This window comes from Gobio gobio (assembly GCF_949357685.1).
Source record: "Gobio gobio genome assembly, chromosome: 7".
NCBI lineage: Eukaryota > Metazoa > Chordata > Actinopteri > Cypriniformes > Gobionidae > Gobio > Gobio gobio.
This window is the reverse complement of record NC_137103.1, coordinates 45,070,814-45,097,816: the sequence shown is the minus strand read 5'-3', so window position 1 is coordinate 45,097,816 and position 27,003 is coordinate 45,070,814. Positions and strand designations below refer to the sequence as shown.

The window sequence follows — 27,003 nt, the reverse complement described above, 5'->3', positions numbered from 1 at the left end:
AGTAAAGTGTATAAAGCCAGCTGTCTGAAAAATGCCTTAATTTAAATGTCATTAATCATATTGCTTCTAATAATAGACTTTAATGGAAGTTTTCTGCTTATAAAGATTTACTTCGACCAATGTTAAAGGAGAACATGGTTTGATTGCTATTTGTATTTCTAAACTACTGGATTCTACTGTGCAAACACTTTACAGATGCTGTCAGCTAGAATGTGGGTATAAGTCCCATGTTGGAACATGCTGGCTGCTGCCCACTCAACATTTCCATACTCATAATGTCAATAACCACAATCCATTGTAGGTATTTAGTAAACTGCTATTACTACTACTACTACTACAACTAATAATACAATAGACAGACCATAAAATTCTTTATTTAAAAAATACTATAGCAACATCGAGCTTGTCATAATATATACATAAACTGTATAATGTTAAGGGAGATTAATGTTTTGTCCAATTTTACAGATACAAGAGACCTTCAGCCACATAACTAGAAATATGACATGGATAGTACGTCTGATACATATTCATACTGACGGTCTTTTGGAATATACACTCTGTCAGCAAATCAAAACAGAGAAATTATGTTTTTGGTGGCATAGAGCCAGAAAAGTTAAGGATAGCAAAAGAAAAAAGAATAAAGAGATGGGACGCTTTGAAACCATCCAAAATCTTGAATCCGAGCCAAATGTGGTTGTTGCCCTTTCTATGGTGAACTCATCTGCAATGTAAACAAGAAAAAAAGTAATTTTCTGATTATGTTAGTTTGCTTGTCTTAAATGTAATCTTAATCTTAAACAGGTATGCTTTGCTTATTAGTGACAGCCCCAAATTACCCACAAGATATGTTTCTGAACAAAAAAAAACTAAACAAATTTATTAATAATATTAATAAACACAGTTAGACCCAAAAGCCAAAAAACACATTGAATTTAAACAAGAATATTAACAAAATTGTATAGGTTTGAAAATGAAAAATACACATTTAAAATTTTGCATGGTTGTATATGGAAGCTTATTTCCACCATGGAACAAAAGATAATTATGACTTTTTATCTCACAATTGCGAGTTTACATCTCACAATTTTGACTTGTTTTCTCAGAATTGCGAGATGTACAGTGAACTTTTTGGTAATTTCGTGTTATAAAGTCGAATTGCAAGATATAAAGTCGCAATTGCGTGCGCAATTCTGACTTTAAAACTTGCAATTGCGAGTTTATATCTCACAATTCTGAGAAAAGAAGTCAGAATTGCGAGGGAAAAAAATCATAATTGACAACATTATAGTAAGCTTTAAAATATGTTTAAAATGTTATTTACAGTGCTTTCAAACTCAAAGGGACTGAGGTGCTGGGTAATAATTTCAAACATTCCAGGAGACATTGGCGGTTCAGGAGAGGAGCATGCATGTTGGACTGGACCACTGAGAAATGAGGACATCAAAGAAAGTAAAAATCAAACAAAAATCATTAGAATCAGTTCATGCAATCATGCAACACTGAGACAAAAAAAATTATAAATATTAATATGAAAAAAATGAAGATACTCACTTCCGATGGGAAATTGGAACTAAGTGTGTCTGAATGTAAGGACAAACTGTAAAAGAAAGAAAAACAAAACAACATTTTAGCATATTAAGCTATTTCTTATCTTTCCACAACTATAGTAAATAATTGGCCCAGAAACAAATGGTCAGTAAACATTTTCTTAAAGTTAAGCTCCTTTTCACTGTCAACCAAAGAATGGTGAATTAAATATAAAATGAGCTGATTATATGATTTGAGACATTTCTAAGTACCGTATAAAACTTTGATTTGTGTGACCATATCATTTTCTAACAAAATACATGAAGTAAACATTAACCTTAAATAGAAAAAAAGTTTACAATATTAAACATTAATAAAATGACAATCCAGTGACAAACGTAGCCTAAATTAAGCTGTCACTCAATAGGCTAACATTTATATTATATCTCCCATAAAATAAAGAAAAAGGTTTGTTTGTTGTTGATAATTTTTCTTACAAAAAGTTTGGAAACAAGGCTGAAGAGTTAAGCATAATGAAGAGTCAAAAGTAGTGTGCAAATGTAGATAATGGAAAGAGGTTTCCTGAGCCTTCTTGCTATTTCTTAGGTGTGTCCTAATTGTATAGAATGTTTTACACAAAATATGGGACACAGTGAAATATTAAGAAGTTTACAGACATCTAACCTTTGTTTTGCTGGCTATTGTAATGTTTTCCAAAAGCCTCGCCCTTCGGGATGTCGGGATAAAGGAACTTCAGAGGATTCTCTGGAACAACACCATCTGCAATGACCTTATAGTCCCGTATTATATCAGCAATGGGCAAGGCGTTGAGACGGTTTTTCGTGTACGGCTCTACAGAGGTGAACTTTGGGTCTCCTGTGGGCAGAATTCGTGTTCTTAAGATTATTCAAATACACACTATTTTAGCTATAAGATAAAAGGCATCTTCTAAATTTTGGAACAATTCCCAGGCTGGAATTTCCCTCAGCAAATCCCAGTGAGGAAATTACAGTAAATGCTTAACTTGGCACAAGTTCCTGAACTGTGGGGGCTTGCAAACAGAAAATTTTAACTGTTCACTCCGCGAAACTTGTTTTGTGTTGCTATCTTTGCTTCAAGGAACACGCCAACTTTTTGGGACTTTAGCTTATTCACCATATCCCCACAGGGCCCAGGGTTAGATAAGTCCATACATAACATTCTCATCTCTGTGCGTGCCATAACTCTGTCTGACACACTCACTGCTAGCCTAGCTTAGCACAAAGACTGGAGGTAAATGGCTCCAGCTAGCCTACTGCTCAATAATTGTCAAAATAACGCCAACATTTCCTCTTTACATGTTGTGATGTGTATAGTTACATCGTGTACTAATGCCGCGTTCCAGGCAACCCGTAACCCGTGTTTTTCCAACCTTCTACCCGTGAAAGTGGACTGGAACGGCAGCCAAACCCGTGACTTCCCACCCGTGAACTCGTACTAGATCGATGTACTCCCAGTTACGAGTATTGACGTCCAGAGGTGGGTAGAGTAGCCAAAATCTGTACTCAAGTAAAAGTACAAGTACTTACTGAAATATTTACTCAAGTAAAAGTAAAAGTAACAATCGTAATATTTACTTGAGTAAGAGTAAAAAAGTATTCGATGAGAAAACTACTCAAGTAGTTAGTTACTAGTTACTTTCGATCTGATTGATAAGCGAAAACCCTGAATTTCAGGCTACTTGGAGAGCTTTCACACACCTCTCTGTAACACTTTACAATAAGGTTGTATTAGTTAACATTAGTTAATGTATTAGTTAACATGAACTAACCATGAACAACACCTCTGTTCAGCATTAGTTAATCTTTGTCAACGTTAGTTCATAAAAATCCAGCTGTTCATGGTTTATTCATGTTAGTTCACAGTGCATTGACTAATGTTAACAATATTTTAATAATGCATTAGTAAATGTTTAAATTAACATAAAGATAAATAAGTGCAGTTCATTATTAGTTCATGTTAACTAATGTAAGCTAATGAACCATATATATATATATATATATATATATATATATATATATATATATATATATATATATATATATATATATATATATATATATATATATATATATATATATATATATATATATATATATATATATATATAAATAAAACACACACACACATACATAATACATACATATATATACACACATATATATATATATACACATATATATATATATATACATATACACATATATATATATGTGTGTGTGATTAATGGATAAACAGTGTAAATTAATGGTGCGTGCTGGGCTAACTAGAGCTCTTCTTAAAACATACTTTGTTCTTATATTTTTATAAGTATATAGGCTATTCTTTAGGTAGGAATAACATACAATACCGTTTTTATCTGTGTGTATTTTCTACACTTCAGACAGGTGTCTGTCCGGATTTGTGTATAAATGCAAGACGTCACATTAGGCTATTCAATTTGTTTCGTTTTGTGAAGAAAAGGATATGTAAATGTGAAGATGTGAACGTTTGTTCGTGGACGTGTGTTGTTTGGAGGATTCAAACGATTCATTGCTTGCACAAGAGCGCATATGAGGAAAACACTCGGACAGTGTGTGAAATAGTATTATAATAAGGGGAAATTTCCCATAGTTACCAAAATGACCGTTAATAGTGTTCAAATATAGGCATCATTGTGACACTTACCGCTCTTTTCAGGGTGGATTTATTGTATGCTGAGAGATGTCAGTTCGTTTTGGTGCACACAACATGCATCGCATTATGAAACGTCTCGGTTACGGATGTAACCCTCGTTCCCTGAGGAGGGAACGGAGACGTAACGTTAGTGACTAACGAATGGGGGTTTCGCTTAGAAGCCTATCAACTTCGAGTTTTGAGAAAACGCCCAATGGCGTGCCAATGCCATGGGGCATGCGGAATTTGCATACGTAGCTCCGCCTCACTGCGTGAGTATATAAGGAAGTACGAGGCAATATCGCATTATGTTACCTGCTTGAGGAGCCAAGACTGAACTCCTGCGTTCCAGGCAACACAGCTCGATGTGGCAAGGGGACGTTACGTCTCCGTTCCCTCCTCAGGGAACGAGGGTTACATCCGTAACCGAGACGTTCCCTTTCGTTCAGTCACTACGACGTAACGTTAGTGACTAACGAATGGGGGTCCCAATATAATCCCGCCACTCAGCTGTCTTCCAGTGCCCTGCGTAAGTGTGAGTACCCTGTCGTAAGACTAGTACGGACGAAGGACTCCCACTTAACACAGGAATACCAAGGTACACTGGGAAGCATATCCCAGTGAGGGAATGCCAAAGATGCCTACCCGTGGGGAGGACTTAAGAGACACATATGACCCGGAGAGGGTTGCATATGGAAGATCTCTAGGGTACCAGCCGAAGGTGGATTTTTAACCCTAGGGGTGGCGGGGACACGCCAAGGGAAGAAACCCGCTCACTGCGGAGACTTACGGTGAAATACACATGTGGGGGTCGCCGGAGGGAACCATGCACATGGGGCACCTGGCCGGACATGAGGGTCTGGGCTCGAAAGGGCAGACTGAACTGATGTCGGCGTCGACAGTGCTGGAGGAGCTCAGGGCTCTCTGGGAGCTCACCTGAGGAAAATATCGCACGTATCCAGTCCGTGGAGTGGAGTGGCGAGCAAGCGAAGACACCTGAGCCTGGCCCATCACCGGCCCCTCGGGGGGGCGAGTACATAGTCGGACACTGGCTCCACTCGGAGATTGTAGAATCTGGCGAATGTGTTGGGTGTCGCCCAGCCTGCAGCTCTGCAGATGTCTGCTAGCGAGGCGCCATGCGCTAGAGCCCAAGAGGAGGCCACACTCCGGGTGGAGTGTGCCCTCACACCAAGGGGACATGGTCGGCCTTGCTGCTGGTAAGCCAAAGCAATGGTGTCCACTATCCAGTGAGACAGCCTTTGCTTTGAGAGAGCACTTCCCTTCCGCTCTCCACCATAACAGACAAAGAGCTGGTCTGAGGTCCTGAAACACTGCGTCATGTCTACGTAGGCGCGGAGAGCGCGTACTGGACAGAGCAATACCAAGGCTGGGTCTGCCTCCTCCAAAGGCAGCGCTTGCAGGTTCACCACCTGGTCCTTGAACGGAGTGGTGGGAACCTTGGGCACATATCCCGGCCGGGGTCTCAGGATCACGTGAGAGTTAGCCGGCCCGAACTCCAGGCACGCTTCGTCAACCGAAAATGCCTGCAGGTCCCCGACCCTCTAGACTGAGGCCAATGCGGTCAGCAGAGCCGTCTTCATAGACAGAAACTTAATATCGACCGACCGCAAAGGCTCAAAGGGAGGTCTCTGCAGAGCAGTTAACACTACTGCGAGGTCCCAAGAGGGTACGAGAGGAGAGCGAGGAGGATTCAGTCTCCTAGCTCCCCTCAGGAACCTGATGACCAGGTCGTGCTGACTTACCTTTTTGTTCTCCAAGAGATCGTGGTGGGCAGATATTGCGGCCACATATACCTTGAGGGTGGAGGGAGACAGCCTTCGCTCCAGCCCCTCTTGGAGAAACTGAAGCACGGACCCGATCGGACATTTCCAGGGGTCTTCTTGGCGGGAAGAGCACCAGGTGACGAAGAGGTTCCACTTCAACGCATAGGCATGCCGAGTGGACTCTGCCCTAGCGGAAGTGATGGTGGCGACCACCGTAGGTGGTAGGCCACTCAAACCTGCCGGGTCCCGTCTAGGAGCCACACGTGGAGGTTCCAAAGGTCGGGACGCGGGTGCCAATGGGTGCCCCGTCTCTGAGTAAGGAGGTCCGGTCTCAGAGGAATAGGCCAGGGAGGGGCTGTCGCAAGGAGAATGAGTTCGGGGAACCAGGTCCGGCCGTGCCAGTACGGGGCGACCAAAAGGACCTGCTCCTTGTCCTCCCTGATTTTGCACAGAAGCTGTGCGAGTAGGCTCACTGGGGGAAACGCATATTTGCGTAGGCCCCGCGGCCAGCTGTGCGCCAGTGCATCCGTGCCGAGCGTGCCCTCGGTCAGGGAATAATACAGGCTGCAGTGGGAAGAGTCGTGGGAGGCAAACAGGTCTACCTGTGCGTCGCCGAACTGTTCCCAAATCAGCTGAACCGTCCGGGGATGGAGTCTCCATTCTCCCGGGAGAGGCTGAAACCGCGAGAGCTCGTCGGCTGCGTGGTTCAGGACTCCCGGAATATGGACAGCACGAAGGGACCTCAGGCGCTTCTGACTCCACAAGACGAGATGGCGGGCGAGTTGAGACATGCGGCGGGAGCGTAGACCGCCCTGGTGGTTGATGTACACTACTACGGCCGTGTTGTCTGTCCGGACAAGCACATGTTGACCCTTCAGCAACGCTCGGAAGCGGTGCAGGGCGAACCGTACTGCCAGCAACTCGAGGCAATTGACATGCAGGAGACGCTGGGGTCCTGTCCAGGAGCCCGCGGCTGCTTGTCCATTGCACATGGCACCCCAGCCCGTGGCAGAGGCATCCGTCGATACGACAACATGCCTGGAAACTCGTTCTAAGGGCACACCGGCCCGTAGAAAGCTGAGGTTCGACCACGGGGTGAGTGTCTGTAAGCAGGCCCGAGTCACTTGGACCCGGAGCGTGCCAGACTGCCATGCCCATCTCGGGACTCGATCGCGAAGCCAGTGCTGAAGCGGTCTCAAATGAAGCAATCCGAGCGGCGTTACCGCGGCTGCAGATGCCATATGCCCCAGGAGCCTCTGAAAAAGTTTCAGTGGAACCGCATTCTTGCTCTCGATTTGTCGGAGGCAAGTCAGCAGAGACTGCGCGCGCTCGCTCGAAAGCTGCGCGTACATGGCGACCGAGTCGATCTCCATACCGAGAAAAGAGATCCTCTGCACGGGGCAAAGTTTGCTCTTCTCCCAGTTGACCCGAAGGCCCAGACGGGTTAAGTGGTGGAGAACCAGATCTCTGTGTCCGCAAACCTGCTCTCGAGAGTGGCCTAGTATGAGCCAGTCGTCGAGGTAGTTCAGGATGCGGACCCCGTGCTGCCAAAGGGGCGCAAGGGCTGCCTCGGCGATCTTCGTGAAGACGCGAGGGGACAGAGATAACCCGAATGGGAGAACTGCGTACTGGTATGCCCGCCCCTCGAAAGCAAACCGTAGGAACGGTCTGTGTCGAGGAAGGATGGAGACATGGAAGTAGGCGTCCTACAGGTCAATCGCTGCAAACCAATCGTACGGACGAACGCATCCGAAAAGGCGTTTCGCACTCAACATCTCGAACGGAAGCCGGTGAAGGGATCGGTTCAAGATGCGAAGGTCCAGGATTGGCCGTAACCCACCGGTTTTCTTGGGTACAATGAAGTAGGGGCTGTAGAACCCCGACCTCATTTCGGCTGGAGGGACAGGCTCGATCGCACCCTTCGCCAGTAGAGTGGCAATCTCCGCACGCATGACGGGGGCATGGGCCCCGGTCATGGTATAGCGGACTCCCCTGTAACGGGGAGGAGCCTGCGCAAACTGAATCGCGTAGCCGAGCCTGATGGTCCGGGCAGCCCAGCGGGACAGCCCCGGAAGCTGAAGCCAGGCTTCCAGAGACTGCACCAACGGGGTCATCCGGACGACAGACGTACCCTGGGTGGGGCAGCGAGGCAGCGTTACCGGCGCGGACAGGGGAGGCTGTTGGGCGTCCCCGGGTCGGAGCACGGTTAACGGCTGCGCCCTGACAGAGGAGACCAGGGAAGGACTCGCGTTCCACTGGGGTCTGCTCTGCCAGGGGGCTGGCGACAGAGAGGGATGCGAGTGGCGAGACCCGAGGGTGGCGCGCACTGTCATCACCGGTCTCTGGGTGCTCAGAGACAGGAACATGAGATCTTCCCAAGCGCTGCTAGCCCGGGGGCCAGCAGCGGAAGGATTTTCCCCCGGCCCTCCACCGGGGGAAGGAGAGGCCCTGCTACCATCCCCTGGGAAGAACTGGAACCCATCTCTGAGTTGTCCACCTCCATCCTGGCGTTTAACCAGTCTGGGGAGCGGACTGGGCGACATCCTCAACCACCTCCACGGCGCGGCCCAGGTGAAGGCTGCTGCTGGGGCCGGGCGGGAAGAGGGAGGGCGCCCTCGGCGGCGAGCGGACTGAGGCGACTGGGCCGGCGGCTGGTGCAGCAGCTGGCCGCCGGGGCAGTACGTGTTGCAGCCTCAGTCTGCTCTGGGGCGGCCGAGAACTGTTGGGCGCAGTTCTCAGCCGCGCCGCCGAAGAGGCCAGCCTGGGATATGGGTGAGTTGAGGAGGCGGGCCCGCTCAACGTCCTCCACATCACCAGGTAAGGCCTGGTGTTCTCCCGGACCACAGCTGTGGACATCGCCCGACCCAGGGAGCGTGTGGCCACCTTCACCGCCCGGGGGCGGGGTCAGTTGCGGCACGCAGCTCAATGAAGAGCCCTGGGTCGGCTCCACCCTTGTGCATGTGCAAAGGGGCGGCGGCCTGCCCGTAGCACTGCGGGACCACGCCACCGAAGTAGACGAGCCCACAGGCTTTGGGGGGGGTGCTTAGGACAGCCACACCACGCCACGTCAAAGCCCTCTGTGGACACCGTAGTGCGCAACAGAGAGTTCAACAGTGGGGGGGGAGGGGGCCCCAGTGTACCCTAGGCCGCGGCCCCATCAAGGGCAGAGAAGGCGGAGGAGGCCACCAAACGGTCGCGAGAAGCACGGGGACTTCCGGGACCGCGTGATCTCCTCATGCACCCCGGGAGCGAAAGGCATTGGAGGCGGGGCCCAACAGCTGTCGGGTGCCGCCCCCAAAAACCAATCGCGCAACCACGAGCACCCGCGGCTGGGCGGAGTTCCACACCAGCGCGAGACTCGCGGCTGCCCGAGATAACATGGCTGTCAACTTTAGGTCAGATCAGGCAGTGCTGACACACCCGGAGGCGGAGCACAACCTAATCGTCATCCCCAAAGGACTCCAGCCCACCTTGGGATGCGGCGATCGACATCTCACTGCTATCCGGAGCGTGAACTGAACGAACGGGGCGTCAGAGACGGGCCGTAGATTCAATCCAACACTCGCGGAAGCGATGTATAAGAGGGGGGTGTGGCCCGAGGAATGAACGTCGGGGTTCTTAATACCACAGCACCGCCCTCAGGTCACCCTGGCCACCAGCCAAAGTACCATCTCACTCGGGGACGGTAGATTGGGGTGTGGCAGAGGGGACTCTCTCTCCTCACGGAGATCATTGAGTCTCGACCGTGACATCGCGATGGTCACGCCCCCGCAATGGAAACGTGACACATCCGCAAACACTGCCCGTGCGCGCTGAAGCCCAAACACGCTCGAGCAGTGAATGCGTCCTCAGACAGCAGCGGAAAATCGATCGCACCCGGAAGTGCACGGGCGAGCCGTCTTGAAAAAGACGTGCCACGCGCAAGCTCTTTTTGTGAGAGGAAAACCTTGCAGTCGATGCCGAAGCGCCCAGGGAAACACACACCAGCTGTCAGGCGGACCACTGCACAGATCAGCAGGCAGGAAGTATGCGATCACTGGAACGCGACGTCACACCAACACCGACTGGAAAGCTGCTCGTCTCGAAGAAGCTGACAGAGTCTCAGAAGGCTGTAGGAGTGAAGAGGTAGGTACTCTTGGCTCCGAAAGCAGAAACATAATGCGATATTGCCTCGTACTTCCTTATATACTCACGCAGTGAGGCGGAGCTACGTATGCAAATTCCGCATGCCCCATGGCATTGGCACGCCATTGGGCGTTTTCTCAAAACTCGAAGTTGATAGGCTTCTAAGCGAAACCCCCATTCGTTAGTCACTAACGTTACGTCGTAGTGACTGAACGAAAGGGAACTATTCTTCTTGACATCTTGGAGTGAAAACATAGACTGAACTTGAGGCCACGGGCAATCTGCCTCGCGTAGCTCACACACATCTTCCGACTAAACGCGCGCTAATTATAAGCGGGTGATGCGTAGCAACCTCTCGCGAAGCAGCCTCTCCAAAGTTTCGCGAGACTTGCGAAAGTCATATTCACTTATTTTAATATGTATAATATAATTATTACCATTTGACAGTAACGGAGGAACGCCACCGAATGTAACTAAGTAAAAGTACAGTTTTTTCACAAGAAATTTACTTGAGTAAGAGTAAAAGTACCCATCTTTGAATCTACTCTAAAAGTACAAGTTACCCAAAAAATGTACTCAAGTAAATGTAACGAAGTAAATGTAATTCGTTACTACCCACCTCTGTTGACGTCACATAGCCCGCGAAGCAACAATAGGATGCAGTGTTTATGAAACAAATATACAAATAACGTAAAATAAAAGGTATAACAGCTTTTCTTGCCGTCTGCGCTGTTTTTGTCCTCCGTTTCCCTCAAATAAGGAAGGAGTAAGCACCTTTGGCGATAGAAATTATTGTAAATGAGCATACACCCCGTACGGTCCGCCATGCTTTGTTTACATCTAACTACCACACAAAATCCTTGTGCTCAGGCAGTTTGGCGTGACTTTGCCTGGAACACTACAAAGTCGTGAATCGTGGTAAGAAGTTGTAATTTACGGGCTCAAAAACCTGCCTGGAACGCAGCATAAGTTACAACATCCGTTAAAATAAAAGTCCCTACTTATTAAAGGGATAGTTCACCCAAAAACGAAAATTTGATGTTTTTCTGCTTACCCCTAAGGCATCCAAGATGTAGGTGTCTTCATTTCTTCAGTAGAACACAAATGAAGATTTTGAACTCCAACCGTTGCTGTGTGTCATATAATGCTTGTCAATGGGGTCTAATTCTATCAGAGTAAAAAAAAACATGGACAGACTACTTCAAATTAAACCCTGCGGCAAATAAAAAATTCCGTCCGGGTCATAGATATATACATAGATACCTCATTAGTGCCTGCGTGGATCGCTCGAATGAGGAATCTACGTATACATATCTATGACCCGGCCGGAATTTTGACCTCACCTACAGGAAGTGATGGCAGTCTGGAGAGCTAAAGCGTTTGTCTGATATGAGGTGAAATTAATTGCATAAATACCGTTAGGTTTCTCTCAGAAACCGATCGTTTCGTGTCTTAAGACATCAATGTGTCGTCACGAGCCGCGGGGTTTCATTTGAAGTTGTCTGTCTATGTTTTTTTTACTCTAATAGAATTAGACTCCATTGACAAGCATTATATGAGTGACACACAGCAACGGTTGGAGTTAAAAATCTTAATTTGTGTTCTACTGAAGAAACGAAGACACCTACATCTTGGATGCCTTAGGGGTAAGCAGAAAAACATAAAATTGTTGTTTTTGGGTGAACTATCCCTTTAAGACAGATAATGCAGACCTTTAACCTATTTAAACATTCAAAAATGTACACAAAAAAAACAAATTATAAGATAAATCACAATGAAGTCTGTTACACGTTGGTTATGTTGATGGAAGTTAGCCTATTTTCAGGCGCTGCATAATATCATTGCACCGCTGCACAATTCCTTGATCATTACGCAGGAATGAGAGTATAGTTCCTGTCATATTGGTCTAGAAAATCCCAACTTTTAATTTTCCGTCGGTCTTAGTACACAATTTAACTATACACATAGCAAAATGTTTGACAATTATTGAGCAGTAGGCTAGCTGGAGACATTTACCTCCAGTCTTTGTGCGAAGCTAGGCTAGTGGTGGGTGCGTCAGACAGAGTTATGGCATGCACGGAGAAGAGAATGGTATGTATGGACTTATCTAACTCTGGGGGATATGGGGAATAAGATAAGAAGTCCCAAAAAGTCGGCATGTTCCTTTCACAACTGGACACCTGTGATATCATGTCTCCTATATTATAGACCAGTGAATATGGTACTTCAAACATAATGATTATATAGCAGAAAAACAAACCATTTTCATCCTGCTCAACCCAGGTGAAAGTGATTCCTCCAAGGTGACTTTCGCTAAAGCGTAGCAGGAATGTCCCTGGCTCCTTCTCCTTCAATAAGGCACGTTCCATCTCTTTACTTACAAATCCCATTATGTAACTGACAACCAAAACAACAAAGTCCATTGAGAAGCAGAAAAAAAGTTTTGCAAAGAGCAACAAATTAATCCAGCATGGCAGATCAATCAGAACAGAACTCACATTTATAAATATACTGATAAATATATTAATAAAACAGTTCAATCTAATTTCAAATTGTTTAATATTTGCATTCATGTATTGCATGCTTATTAGAATAACAGAGCTGATATGTGTTTATTTTGTGTTCTATTTATCATGCATGTGAATGTCATCAGATTAGGCTACTGACCCATCAATCCAAACAGGAAGTAAATGTTTCTTGATAAGGTCCAGGATAGAGTCTAGCCACAGCCAAAAACTAAATGACTTGCCAGGGATGTTTTCCTAAAAGAGCAACAGAAAAAAACATATTGGATTTATATAGTTGTGCTTTTCATGATGCTCAAGTACAATTTGAACATAGCAAGAGAATGATATCGTTTTTTAATATTACCTTCCAGAACTTGGACCAAGAAACCTGGCAGTCATTAAAAGAAGCGTGTTGACCTTCAGGAACAATTACAAAACACTGTTTAGATGGAGGCAAAAATACGTTCACAATAAAACTGAAGGAAAAAAAAAAGAGTAAAGCAGCTGACAATGACATAAATGCCCTATTATATATAAAAAAACATACCCAGAAGTTTATCTCCCAGCATGTTAAGCTGCTCCTTGTTGAGTCCTCGGCCTGCAAAACTTGAGAACTGCCAACTGAGCACCTCTGAGAGTTGGCTCCAGCTTGCCCGCAAAGGGTTACTGAAGAACCCAAGGTTCTAAACACGTCAGAGAAGTACAAATAGTCAAGCCTTGCCACTGATTAAAACTATGACCTCTAGTTCTTTTAGTCGTATAATACAATAGTAAACCACATGCTGATCTTAACCATTTCTACCAAGTGCTGCAAGTTATAAAAAAGGTACTATAAGTCTAGACATCCACTCTTTTGCATCTGCTTCAGAACTTTGAGAAGCTCACCTTAGGGTCGTCAGTTAGCAGGTTGTACCACATGACGGAGGCCCAGCCCCCTGGGAGCTGACTGACATTGGAGATGACCACCAGTGGAAGGGAGCAAGTCTGCACAAAAGAAAGTATAAACCCAGAAAGCGGTATTATGGTTAATAACCAAAAAAAGATCATAAAAGCATGGTATTAGCACACTTTTTTCCCATGCAAATTATTACAGAGCTGTTCTGATCAGAACTGTACATTTTCATGTAATCATTTATAAAATATGTAATTCATAAATCTATATAAATAAAACATTACAGACAAAAATATGAATCATAAATATCCTTCAAATTAACTTGACATTAATGTAAGTATGGCAATAGTACAAATATATTGATACACATATTCAGCAAGGATGATATTGATCAAAAGTGAAAGTAAAGGCATTTATGTGACAAAAGATTTCTGTTTCAAATGTCCTTTTGAACTTTCTATTCATCAAAAAATCGTGAAGAAATGTATACGTTTCCATAAAACATATTAAGCAGCACAACACATTTCAACATGATTGATAATAATAATAATAATGATAATAATAATAATAATAAATGTTTCTTAAGCAGCAAATTAGCATATCAGAATGATTTCTGAGAGATCATGTGACAGGAAAATTAACAGACTGGAAATTCACCTCTGCTTTCGATTTTAACTGTATATTTAACCAAATAAATGAAAAAAGCCTTGGTGAGCAGAAGAGACTTACCCAAAACAAACAAAAAGTTTTAAATGGAAATATCTCTTTTTTCATTATTTACAGTCACTCACACTGGTTCACTATCTTTGTGGGAACTCTCTATAGACGTAATGGTTTTTATACTGTACAAACTGTAAATTCCATCCCCTTACACTAACCCCACCCATCACACAAAAGGTTCTACATTTTTACAGTTTCAAGTCCCCATGAGTCAGTGTGCATTCAGGTTGAAATCCCCAACGAGATAGAAAAACATGAACACGCACACACACACACACACACTAAAGCACACCTCAAGATCAATATCCAGGCCCTGTAACATCAGCATGGCCTCAAAGTTGAGAGAGTGTAACTCCTCTGTTACTGACAGGGGACCCTGTAAAAAAAGAGACACAGTATGTTACACATCAATGCCAATATCGAGGATATACTGTGTGAGACTGCCCTCTGTTGGCACTTGGCAGGATGATGCATTCCACATCGACTAACAACATGAGAAAAATATCATCTCGTAACAAGACACAAGACATCGCATAGGACTTTTAAGATGTAAAAATAGTTCACTGTAAGAGATACGCCTATAAAGGCAGCAGTCTTTCTAACCTCATTTCCTTTTCCTCCGGTAGGACACTTTTTCTCTTTCAGCTGCTGCAGAACACAAACACATCATTAAATATCTTCCCTCTTAAAGGCATAGTTCACCCAAAAATAAAATCAAAATATTTTACCCACCCTCATGTTCATTTTCACACAGCTCATTTAGACAACAGCTTATAGTGACCACAATTTCAAGGACCAATTAAAAAATGACAATATTCAACGACAAAGTCGGTGCCGTTTATGTGAGGAACAGACCAAAGCTGAAGTTATTCACTTTTTGGAGCCATGGTCACTACAAACTATCCTTGTATGGAATGAAAGCTTTAAAAAAAATCACCTTTTATGTTTCACAGAAAAAAACATTAGCATATGGGTTTGGAGGAACATGAGGGTGAGTATATAATGACTAATTAATTTTCCTACAGTGGGTGAACTAATAATTTACATATATTTAATGGAAAGTCTTATAATAAACAATATTGCTTTTGAATGGTGTGCTAGATTTCAGAGTTAAATACCAGATGCCTGAACTCTACATGAAGGCAGCCAGTTGACTCCTCAACATCCATCACTTTGGTATTGTTGGTGAGGATGAAGAACTGTCTGTTCCTATAAGGAAATATCAGTACTGTTATTTATGATATTTTCGTCACGTCCTCTGTACTGTTAATTACAGTAACCCACTATATAGAAACTGGTACAGAATTTAGCCTGTAAATAAGTGCTGTCTCCCTTCCCCCACACACTTAGCTGAAAAACTCATATTGAAATTTGGCCTAAATAAACAACAGGAAGTTGCTTCTTCTTTTTGAGGTTGAGTGCACTCACACTTTGCCTGGTGGAAGGTCTCTGCAAACACAAATAGAAAAGAGTAGAAAAACATGGTCACGTTGGGCTAAACACACCTATCATACAAACAGTGCTTGCATCTCTTGTGAACATTAAACAATTGTTTTGAAACAGACTTGAATGCAAATGTGAGAATGAGTATAGGTTATGATATTGATGAGATGGATTATCATAGTTGGGTTATTCCTAGTATGCAGTACTTTTCATATTAGGGATTATTATTATTTTAGGGAAATTATTTTCAAGTGGATGTTACCATTTTTGTCATGTACATCTTTTGTAACATTATAAATGTCTTTAATGTCAAAAAAAGAAAGAAAATTCTTACTGACCCAAAACATTTGAAGGTAGTACAATGTTTCAATAGCTTTCTATTTCAGATAAATACTGTTCTTTTGAACTTTCTATTCAACAAATAATTCAAATATTTTTTTTACACAACTGTTTTCAGGATTGATAATAATAATAAATGTTTCTTGAGCAGCAAATCTTCATATCAGAATGATTTCTGAAGGATCATGTGACACTGATGAATGGAGTAGTGATGCTGAAAATTCAGCTTTGCATTACAGAAATAAATTACATTTGAATATTTCACAATATTACTGTTTTTTTGTATTTTTAATAAAATAAATGCAGCCTTGGTGAGCATAAGAGACTTAAAAATTAAACATTAAAAATCTTACAGATCAAAAAAATTTTAAAGGCAGTGTATATGTATATATAATGAATTACTCTTCAACTAAAGGAATTTGAGATTTGACTGACAAAAGCCAGTTCATTGACATCATCCTACAGGAAGTGACATCATGTGTGGTAGGAAGACTACAGCACAAACGTCAATAAATATTATGATGAATAATGTGGTTTTCTGACATTAGTTGGTTTATTTAACTCTAAAACATTCCATGCCATCTAATACAAATAACAGAAACCTGTATGATAATATCAATAGGCTACATAAAAAAAGTTTACATTTTTATATAATTATATTAAATATATTTATTTATTTATTTAAATTGACTTATTTAGATTTACAGCCTCCTATAAGCTGAATGTCATCCCTCACAACTTTAGATTTCCATCTTGTTATATTCCATCCTGTTAAATTTATTGACATTGAGTGACATTGAGTTTATTGAGTAAACAAGTTATAAATATTGTTTAAGTGTCTGATCTTGACCAGATTATATTTCTTTAAGACTTATTTACCCTTTTATAGAAATACTTCCTCATATTACAGCACAAGTCTTTTTAATAAGTTGGGTTGTTGAACATGTATTGCATAATATGAATGACCCAGGTTATCAAGATAAAATGTAGACATAATGGAAACATACTTATCAAATGTTGTCTTGACTTTGAGTTGATAATCCACCTCGGGTAACTTAACCAGCAATCTAAAAAGAAAAAAAGGGAACTTAAATTGGCAATATTTATGTTTGACTAAAGGCAGTCGACTTGTTGTGAAATTGGACTTGTTTACATGAAGAGTTTGAAGGAGGCTGTGGTTCATACCTGACCTTGGTGGTAAACTGCACCTGTGTTTTGATGATTAGAGGTTTCTGAGGGTGTGTAGGCATGCAGGGCTGCTTCTCCACCACAAAGGAGCTGCAAACATGACAGAGAAAGTGTATCCAGGTTTCCTGATCATCCAGCACAGCCTTTCTATTGTTCTCTTTCACCGATTTTAATGTTTTTATGCCACTATAATCCCAAAGTGAATTGCTGTGGCTTAAAATGAAACAAAAATGAAAATTCCGTCATTAGTTACTCACCCTCATGTCATTCCAAACCCATAAGACCTTCGTTGATCTTGGGAACACAAATTATGATCTTTTTGATGAAATCGGAGAGCTCTCTTGATCCCTCCATAGACTGCAATTTAATTAACACTTTCAAGGTCCAGAAAGGTATTAAAGACATTGTTAAAATAGTCCATGTGTGTGGTTCAACCTTAATTTTATGAAGCGACAAGTATACTTTTTGTGCGCAAAAAGAAACAAAAATAACGACTTTATTCAACAATCTCTTCTTGTCTGTGTCAGTCTCCTACGCTGTTGACGTTGTAAATACAGTGCAGTGCTTCCTAGTTCTACATCAGAACGTCGGCTCACCATTGGCCAGCTCCTGTGTCAGCATCACACGCATGCATTGTGGTGCTCACATGAACAGTGTCGGCCAATGGTAAGCCGGCGTTCTGAAGTAGTGCTTCGAAAGCGCAGCACTGTACTTACTACGTCAACAGCGTAGGAGACTGACACAGACGAGAAGAGATTATTGAATAAAGTCATTATTTTTGTTGTTTTTTGCGCACAAAAAGTATTCTTGTTGCGTAGTCACATGGACTATTTTAAAGATGTCTTTCCTACTTTTCTGGGCCTTGAAAGTGGTAATTAAATTGCTGTCAATGGAGGGGTCAGAGAGCTTTTCATCAAACATATCTTAATTTGTCTTCTGAAGATGAATGAAAGTCTTACGGGTTTGGAACGACATGAGGGTGAGTAATTAATGACTGAATTTTCATTTTTGGGTGAACTAACCCTTTAATAAATGTAATGCAATCCCTGAATTGTACCTTTTAATGAGGTGGTATATAAGGTATTTGACTTGCTCCTCCATCTGAGGTCTCTGGAGTGGGATTGGATCACTCTCGTAAGTGACCTTCAGAATCAGCTCGCCCAGTTTGTCCAGCTGCCTTTTAATCTGGAACAGACTCTGGGCTGTCAGTGTAAACCTGTAAAAGTGATATCACATAAAGGTTTGATTAAAAGTTTAACTAAACTAATATCCTTGCAACCACAAAACACCACAAACACCCAAGAAACCAGCCACAATACTCCAGCAACTACCTAGCAAGCATTCAGAAAACCTTAGAAACCACCTAGAAAGACATGCACTACCGTTTAAAAAGTTTGGTGCTTAAATAAATATTTCTTAATAATATTAATGTTAAAAACAGCAGCTGCTTAACATTTTTTTGCAAACCCTGATATTTTTTCAAGATAGAATCTTTATTACATTATAAAGGTCTTTATTGTCTGTCACTTTTGATCAATTTAATGCATAATTGCTTAAAGCTGCTGTCCGTAACTGTTTTGTGTTCAAGATTTACAAAACTTATATAATGAGAATGTACAACATGAATCCATTTTCCGAACCGTGTTTTTGTCTTACCCTACATCATTATGGTAAACTTATAATAAGTGTTTATATTGGTGCTATTTCAGACCGGTCTGGTAGGAACCGCTGCGGAGGAGCACAGTCCCTGCGTGACTCGCCATAGACATAAACAGAGAGAAGTAGCTCCGGCTGCAATGTTCTTCCGCAAGTTTTAATTCCTGCTTGTCTTTACATTGAGCATTGTGCCTTTTTAGTATGACAACATTTAAAACATCTATATTAAACATCATAACTGAAATACAGTGGTGGCCAAAATGATTAGAACACTTGGCATCTGGGAGTTGTCTTATTGGGCCTGGATTTATTTTCCAAGAGGACAATGACCCGGAACATTCTTCTAGCTATTGCCGGAACTACCTGTGACGGAAGGAATCTGCTGGAACATTGAAAATGATGGACTGGCCCCCTCAAAGTATGGACCTCAACCCCTTTGAGCGCATTTAGGGTGAGTTGGAAAATAAACTGCACAGATCTATTGTACATTCAAAGGAAAGCCTTAGGCTTCAGTTACAGGGCATGGGATAACATTGGTATTGAAGTTCTCAGAGGAAATATATTGACACTATGCCAGAGAGACGTGCTGCTGTAATTGCTACAAAAGGTGGACATACATATTAAAGTTCAAAGTGGATAAAAACAGTACAACTAACTTCATCTGATATTTGATGGTCAGAGCAACCATCTGCATGTTTCATGAACATTATGAAATGAAATCATGTTTTGGAGGCAAAAAGGGCAATATTTTCAAATCTGTCAAGTGTTCTAATAATTTTGGCCACCACTGTATTATTTTATTTCTTTATACAGTATTTATATAGCGTTATACCAGTTCTGGAGCTGGTCCAGTCCTATCAGAACTGGTCCTCCAATGCAGGCGATCTGTTGCCTCCGTTTCCATTCCTTAAGTTCAGGGTTAAGCTGGGAGGAAATCAGGGCATCGATTTCCTTTATAACATCTGCAATCTTTGACAATATCTCCTGCAAAAGTACAACAAAGTGCAAAAATCGAGGTTAACAATGACCAGCCAACAACAATGCACACATCTGAGCAAAGACGTGTGAAAATCACTCAAAAACAACCGTCTTTTTTACATTATCTAATCAAAATGAAGTAAACAAAGCATATTCTTAGGAATATTGTAATATTACAAATAGCTATATTTTTATTTTTAAAATAGATATTTCTATCCACAATATCACTTAATTAGACTCAACATAGATCTATTAACAACTAAGACAAAACCCTGTGTAAAAGTACAACAAACTGCAAAGATTGAGGTAAACAATGACAAGCCAACAACAACACACACGAGCAAAGACGTGTGAAAATCACTCAAAACCACCCATCTGAGGCAGGAAGTTCCCAGGGTAGATCAAAAAGTTCAAAACAATGTAAATAAACAAAACCTTTAACAAACGAGAAGAGGAAATGGTTGTGAAGTGAAACAGAAAAGAGCTTAGAGTGACACTTGCCTTTCTTTTGAAATCCAGGCGGTTCAGAATTTCCTGAAGTGTAGAGACTTCTTGCTTCATGGTTAAAGAGTTCCTCTCAACTGGATCTACAGGATTTCAGAGGATGTATTTAAAAAAACATCTCTCATATGCCCATATTATATTATTTTCTATATTATATCATAAAATGGTATGATGGAGACATTTTTGGATCAAGTAATCACAGTCATACAGTGGCTCACCTCGAAGTTGGAGAGTTTTGTAGCGAAAGTCAAAATCATCCTGCATGTCTTCAAGATACTTCACAGCCTGGTCCAGCATCTGATATAGCATGTATGAATAACACCACATGTCATGCATGCACTCTTTCATATATTTAAACCCCCATGTCTGTGATGATTATAATAAACCAAGAATAAACGTGAATTACCTGAACGCTGCTTCTTATGACAGCCACTTTGTTGTCAAGAACTTTCTGTTTCTCCATAGCGGCTGAGTTTTGCATCGACTTCTCCAGTGGTCCCTTCCATTAATGAAACGGAAACACGGAAAACAGAAGATCAAAATGTACAGTGAGATCAACATGGAAAATCTAGGATTCAAAATCATTTTAACCTTGAGAATATACAAAGGTTTATTTTTTTGAAAAAACAAAGAAACTTGACAATGTGAAATGAATAAGAAATATTATAGGCATAGTTCTCCCAAAAATGAAAATTATCCCAGAAATTACTCTTTTGGTGTAAGTCAATTTGCTAGTTATTTTAGTTTATTAAGATTTAAATATGGATATTTTTCTTACAAAAACCCATCGCTTCGCCTTTAGAAGGACTTCATTAACCCGCACTCTCAAAAAAAGAGTACAAAATTGTACCTTTTAGGGTAAAAGTGTCCGTCACTGGGGTGGTACGGTACCCTTAAAGGGATAGTTCACCCAAAAATGAAAATTAGGCCATAATTTACTCACCCTCAAGTCATCCGAGGTGTATATGACATTCTTCTTTCAGACAAATAAAATCGGAGGTATATTACAAAAGTCCAGGCTAATCCAAGCATTAGAATTGGATTCATAGTTGCTCTGTTTTTGAAGTCCATAAAAAGTGCATCTGCCCATCAAATAACGTGCTCCACGCGGCTCCTGGGTGTTAATAAAGGCCTTCTGAACCGAATCGATGCGTTTGTGTAAGAAAAATATCCATATTTAAAACTTTATCGTCTGAAAGAAGAATGTCATATACACCTAGGATGACTTGAGGGTGAGTAAATTATGGGCTAATTTTCATTTTTGGGTGAACTATCCCTTTAAGGGTACGTTTTTGTACCTCTAAGTCAGGAGTAGGCAAGTTCGGTCCTAGAGAGCTGATGTCCTGCAGAGTTTAGCTCCAACTCTACTAAGCTACCACAGTATAAAACTCATGGCTCCCAGCATGCTTTGCAGCATTAAGTATCCATTGTTGGGATTCATATGCTGATTCTCGATATCTGTGTGCGTCTAAACCTTTCACCTCTAGAACGTATTTAAAAATCAAAATTCAGAATGTCTGATCTGTGGCAAAAAAGTATTTTTATTAACATTTTTAGTCAGTGATGAGTTTAGTCTAACATTTTTCTTCATGTCAATTTTAGTTTATGGTTTCTTTTGATTTGAACAGATCATGTGTTTTGTTAACACTGTAACAAAAACCACAAACTCACACAAAAAGCCAATAGTGAAACTGCCCAACTAAAGGAAACACTAATCACCATAATGGTGATGGTGACATTTTCAATAAAACATCAACATATAAACTTCTTTTGATTCTCAATAAGAGCTTCTATAGATGTCTTTCAGGGTTGGAGGCTTGGAGCCAAACTCTGCAGGACAGCGACTCACTATGACCGAACTTGCCTACCCCTGCTCTAAGTAGAGGAAAACAATGGCATAATTGTACCCTAAGGACCAATTGAGTACCTTTAAAGGTACAGTTATACGTTTAGTTCCCCAAGGAACAAAATTGTACCTCCACTGTACCTTTTTTTCTGAGAGTGCAATGGAGCTGGATATCTCTGGATATCTTTCAGAAGGATGCACTATTTTGGAGTTCAGAATCAGGAGCGCTATTCACTACCATTATACAGCATGGAAGAGCCAGGATATTTTATAATATAATAATAATTATGTTCGTCTGAAAGAAGTTTTTCATATACGCCTAGGATGGCTTCAGTGTGAGTAAATCATGGGGTAAATTTCATTTTTGGGTGAACTATCCGTTTAAGGTTCTGCATTATATTAGGTCACAAATCAAAGTACATTTGTAATATTGGCCATGTTAACTAGCTAGTGCAAAAGGTCAATTGAAGCACCTTTTGGACCCCACTCATGTGAGTCCATTGCAAATCTCTGAAGCTTGGTTAACAACATAGTGGCACAGGGTATATGTGGTTTTGGCATGTCGTTTGTCGCGTCTGTGTTGGCAATACCTGTTCCTGCATGCTGGCTGTGGATAAGATGCGTCTTTCTTCCCTCAGACAGTTACAGATGACGGCAGCCATGTGGATAGGATTCGCCTTGTATTTCACCTGAACGAACAATGCAACAGCATTTACTCATTGAAGTGAGACCGGGAATTCTATTCATACTTCAATGTACAGGTAAAAATACATTTTAATGTGAAAAAGGATAACACAGTGGATGTCTGATCAGCTGGAATGTTTTCTGCAATATGGGACTCTGAGTGGGAAAAATAGGAGTAGAATCGCTATCCATTGAGGTTTATTGTTGTTATGCAGAGATTTGCAATCAATAGAACTTTGAAAATGATTATTAATAAGATCTACAGTATAATTTGAGGTTGCACTTTATTTTACAGTACGTGCACTTACAGTGTACTTACCTAAGACAGTACTAGGTAATGTAAGGAAACTTCATGGGTTAAGGTTAGGTTTAGGGGTAGGTTAGTACCTAGTTATAACCCAGTTATTGTCATAATTATAATAAGTACATAGTATGTACAAGGGGAAAAGGACTATACAATAAAGTGCTACCTAATTTACTGTAATTTGCATTTGTATTTTTGTCTGTATGCTTATTATTTTATTTGAGATGAATACATTTTGATGAATATACAAATAATATGTATACATTTTCTATTTAGAAAATACATAACGCACTCCCTGGGAATTGCATGATCTGTTTGAACTACTTTGAAGTCTGCTTTGTCTGTGTTTTTAATATCCACATTAAAATGAAAGTACCCACTTCATTAAGCTGGAAATTGAAGTTCTAGAAAAAAATTGTCTGACAGTAAATACTCAACACCATTTACAGGAATCATGTATCATGAGGAATGTGGCATTACAAGGAGTTAAGTAATCTCGGAAAGTGAAAGTAATAATTAATAATGACATTTAGTCACTAGATACAAAATCAATGATGTTTACTGTCATAATTAATATGAAAGCATATGGCAAAAGGAAATCAAACTATTTTGGTCTGGTCATCACACAAATGGTTTTAGAAGAGTGCACTTTCATTTTTGAGTGAATTTTTCCTTGAAATACACACTTTGCAGAGTTTCAAAAAATGTAGGGGTTTAAGTGACATTTGTTAGATGGTACGGAAAATATAAATCATCGGTCAAATTTGAACTTTTCTGTTTGTAGACAAAAACAGTGGGTGTTTCGTCTAGACGTTCTTTTTTCATGCAATATTGACAATGATATTTCTAGAGTTTTTTCCAAAAAAAACTACAAAAAAAAACGACAATTTTTTTTTTTGCAGCCTCCCCAAATACAGCCTACGTGAATAAGAAAAAAAAAAGTTGTCTCCCCACACTGTCATTTTTTGTTTTGGGATGGCAACACCAGCTACAGACAGCTATGTTATTTTTTTAACCAAGCAAAACCCCTGACATTTGATTATTCGGTGGAAGTTTCTTCGCATTCATCTACTGAGAAATCCCCACAACACCCACTCATGAAAATACTGCATAACTGAAATAAATACACTGAGAGTTTGGCCAGTCAGCTTTTGTCAGTGAATTTGGGGTTCTTCGACATCCTGTACTGGTGTTGCATTAGCATTCATGTCAGCAATTATAGAATGCTGGTAAATATTCTTCCTTAGTAAATGTGGTAAACTGTATGAGAGGCAAATGACCTCTGTGCTAAATATTGGTGAGAACTGTTTCCATTGAAGTCAATGAAACCACACTTGAGTACACAAGCTTCCATTGAAAAAAATGATTACTGCACTTGAACAATAATTCATAATTAACATTTACTTGAGTTATGAATCACAACATAGATTCCATACTATTAGCTTGTTGACTATTACTGTAAATATGAGCATCCATTTGTGCATTTCAATAAGCAGTCATAAGGTTGTTCACAAGTACATATGCGCACTTTCCTTTTCTTTCACTTCTCAGAGTACATGAGTAAAAATAGACAAGCAGGCATCACTAAACGAAACTATGCTTTTGATAGACCATATCATACAAAGTGAAAGAAAAATGGTTTCATTAATGTAAATGATTATGAACAGGTTTGCATCAGATGGGGGGGAAAGGCAGTGTGCATCTGTTACCTGTATCTGATGAAATATTCGTTTTAGGTTGTGCCTGTGAAGAAAGTTCTGCTCCTGAGAACACTGTCTCTCCAGCTGAAGGAGGAAGTTATTGAAGAGTACAGTAGCCATAGATTCATGGTTTGAAGCGGTTTCCCTGTGGCGAGGAAGATAAAAATGCTTTATGAGAATGCATAATACCTTTATGCATGGGTATTGTGTTACAAACATATAATAAATAAGTTGAACAAATTAACAAATACAGTAAAACATGTATTGCTCATGGTTAGTTCATGTTAGCTAATACATTACCTAATGTTAACAAATGAAACCTTATTGTAAAATGTTACCAATTTGTATTATGAAATTCAGAATATTTTAGGGTGAGTGTTCTGTGATTGCTTTGGGATGGAAATTTGAAATGTGATTTGATAAACATTGAAAATACTAATTCTGATCAATATGTAGTAGAAAAAGCCCCATACCAATCTTGGGTTTCAATCCAGTTGGCCAGCACCTGCCTCAGCTCCATTGGAAAGTTGTCATCATAAAAATAGTCCACCTGTTCGAGGAACTTAATATCCAGTTGTTGAATTTGTTTCCATTGACTCATAGTGGTGCTAAGAAGAAAAATAAAAAGGTATTGATTTAAGAAAAGCCTATAAAAACTGATACATTCAACTAATATAGGGCAAATCAAGGGAGATAACATAATCTGTTTAACCAATCAGAAATAAGCTACAGGGGTTGAAACCACTATCTTCCATGACCATCATCTTATCATACTCTTGTGGTGACAGTACATATTGTAAGACTCTTGGGTATTTTTGATTTGTGATCATGTTAAGATTGCTAAATGACAGAACTGAATTAGAAGGTTCTGCGTGTAAACAAACAAAAAAAACATATATATAAAATTTGTTTACAATTTATTTGCTGTAATGAATTAAATATGTCTAATATGTTTACTGCTTGAAATTAAAAGTTTTGTGTAGAGAATGGTACTAGCAAAAGCAAGGTCACGGGTTCAATTCCAAGGGATTGCATGGACTGGACTGACCTTGAATGGGATAAAATGCTGACATTATTATGAATGTGATTTAACACCTCTTTGTGTTTCTATTACTGTTACAGCTCACTTCAGTAGTGGGGTAGGTTACAACAGTTCTGCTTGACAACTAATGTACACAGTTCTGGAATAAATTATATATATTTTTAACTATTTAATGTGTATTAAGAGTATAAAGTTTGAGACATGTTGTTCAAGATCTCTTATATATTTCCCAGCCTATCCTGTTTTTCAGCAGTAACTCATAATCAATTACACATTTCATAAATCAAACTTTAACAACTTGTACACAAATAGAGAGATCAATTCTTTGATTTGTAATATTTCATCTACTTGCATTAAAACCAAAACTAGGTCCAAACAATTACCTGTTACTCTTATGAGAAAGACACTCCCGCGAAGTTCACACAAAGCACCTGGCTGAACCTGTTATGTTTTCTGAGTAACGTTACCCAGCAGCCACGTTTTAACCAGAAGAAGTTCCTCAAGAGTCTTGGCCACAGACTACAGACCTGATCCGGCGAGAGGCGCTTTAGATGTTCCTAGAAGTCTGGAGATGGTTACACGGTCCAGTTTCCGCTCATGAATGAAGTCCTTTAGGGCACGAATGTCAGCTATATTATCCAGTGATCATGACTGAACGGGTAAACAGGTGGGTTCTTCAAGGAAATGTTGAGCACTTCGCGAACACGGAAACGTCGTAGAAAAAGACACAAGGGAACTCCCCTACATGACAGCAAGTGTGTTGGTAGGGTATTTTATATTGACTGCCCCAAACTGACTCACATCTTTAGGACGGTTGATGCACTATGGAGTTGAAAAACAAACAAAAACGTTTGTGAATTAATTATTTTAAGAAAACTTTGCCCTGCAATGGAATACGTATTTTAGTTGAGTCATCTATGTAATATATCGAATCAGTCGGACAAATTAGCAACTATTTAACGCTTTTGTCACCCATTTAGAGGGAGACCGGGGGCAATTGTAAATGTTTTTACATTTTCCTTCATAACTCACAGACTACTTGAAATACAGTAGTCATCTTTTGATAC

General features: G+C 40.9%; 2 protein-coding genes across 5 annotated transcripts in view; one reads left to right on the top strand and one right to left on the bottom strand.

Moving 5' to 3' along the window:
* The window catches only part of tfpia (tissue factor pathway inhibitor a), a 1,059,262-nt gene that overhangs the window by 947,404 nt on the left and 84,855 nt on the right, over positions 1 to 27,003 (top strand). The gene's annotated exons all lie outside the window — the stretch shown is intronic.
* Positions 359 to 27,003, bottom strand: stat4 (signal transducer and activator of transcription 4). Of its 4 annotated transcripts, none has more exons than XM_079821080.1 (24): positions 26,320 to 27,003; positions 25,368 to 25,502; positions 24,904 to 25,039; positions 22,797 to 22,895; positions 20,767 to 20,859; positions 20,579 to 20,657; positions 20,358 to 20,443; positions 19,711 to 19,862; positions 18,280 to 18,438; positions 17,220 to 17,312; positions 17,042 to 17,101; positions 15,681 to 15,701; positions 15,371 to 15,461; positions 14,856 to 14,900; positions 14,545 to 14,628; positions 13,526 to 13,624; positions 13,188 to 13,323; positions 13,005 to 13,057; positions 12,801 to 12,895; positions 12,394 to 12,530; positions 2,215 to 2,406; positions 1,555 to 1,600; positions 1,325 to 1,427; positions 359 to 724 (listed from the first exon to the last, which is right to left on the bottom strand). In XM_079821080.1, the coding sequence occupies exons 2-24, from the start codon at positions 25,493 to 25,495 to the stop codon at positions 710 to 712; spliced, it is 2,202 nt and encodes a 733-aa protein (XP_079677206.1). In that variant the 5' UTR covers positions 25,496 to 25,502; positions 26,320 to 27,003; the 3' UTR covers positions 359 to 709. The 4 variants fall into 4 exon arrangements, with proteins under 4 accessions (XP_079677206.1, XP_079677207.1, XP_079677204.1 ...); XM_079821081.1 differs by having other exon boundaries at positions 14,856 to 14,897; positions 26,320 to 26,663; XM_079821078.1 differs by lacking the exon at positions 359 to 724 and having other exon boundaries at positions 855 to 1,427; positions 26,320 to 26,663.

Coding starts and splice junctions, on each gene's coding strand:
- stat4 (XM_079821078.1), bottom strand. CDS start 25,495: ATGAGTCAATGGAAACAAATTCAACAACTGGATATTAAGTTCCTCGAA. Junction 17,313..18,279: donor ATATACCACCTCATTAAAAG/GTACAATTCAGG, acceptor TCATGTTTGCAG/CTCCTTTGTGGTGGAGAAGC. Junction 13,324..13,525: donor TGCTAACTGACGACCCTAAG/GTGAGCTTCTCA, acceptor TGACGTGTTTAG/AACCTTGGGTTCTTCAGTAA.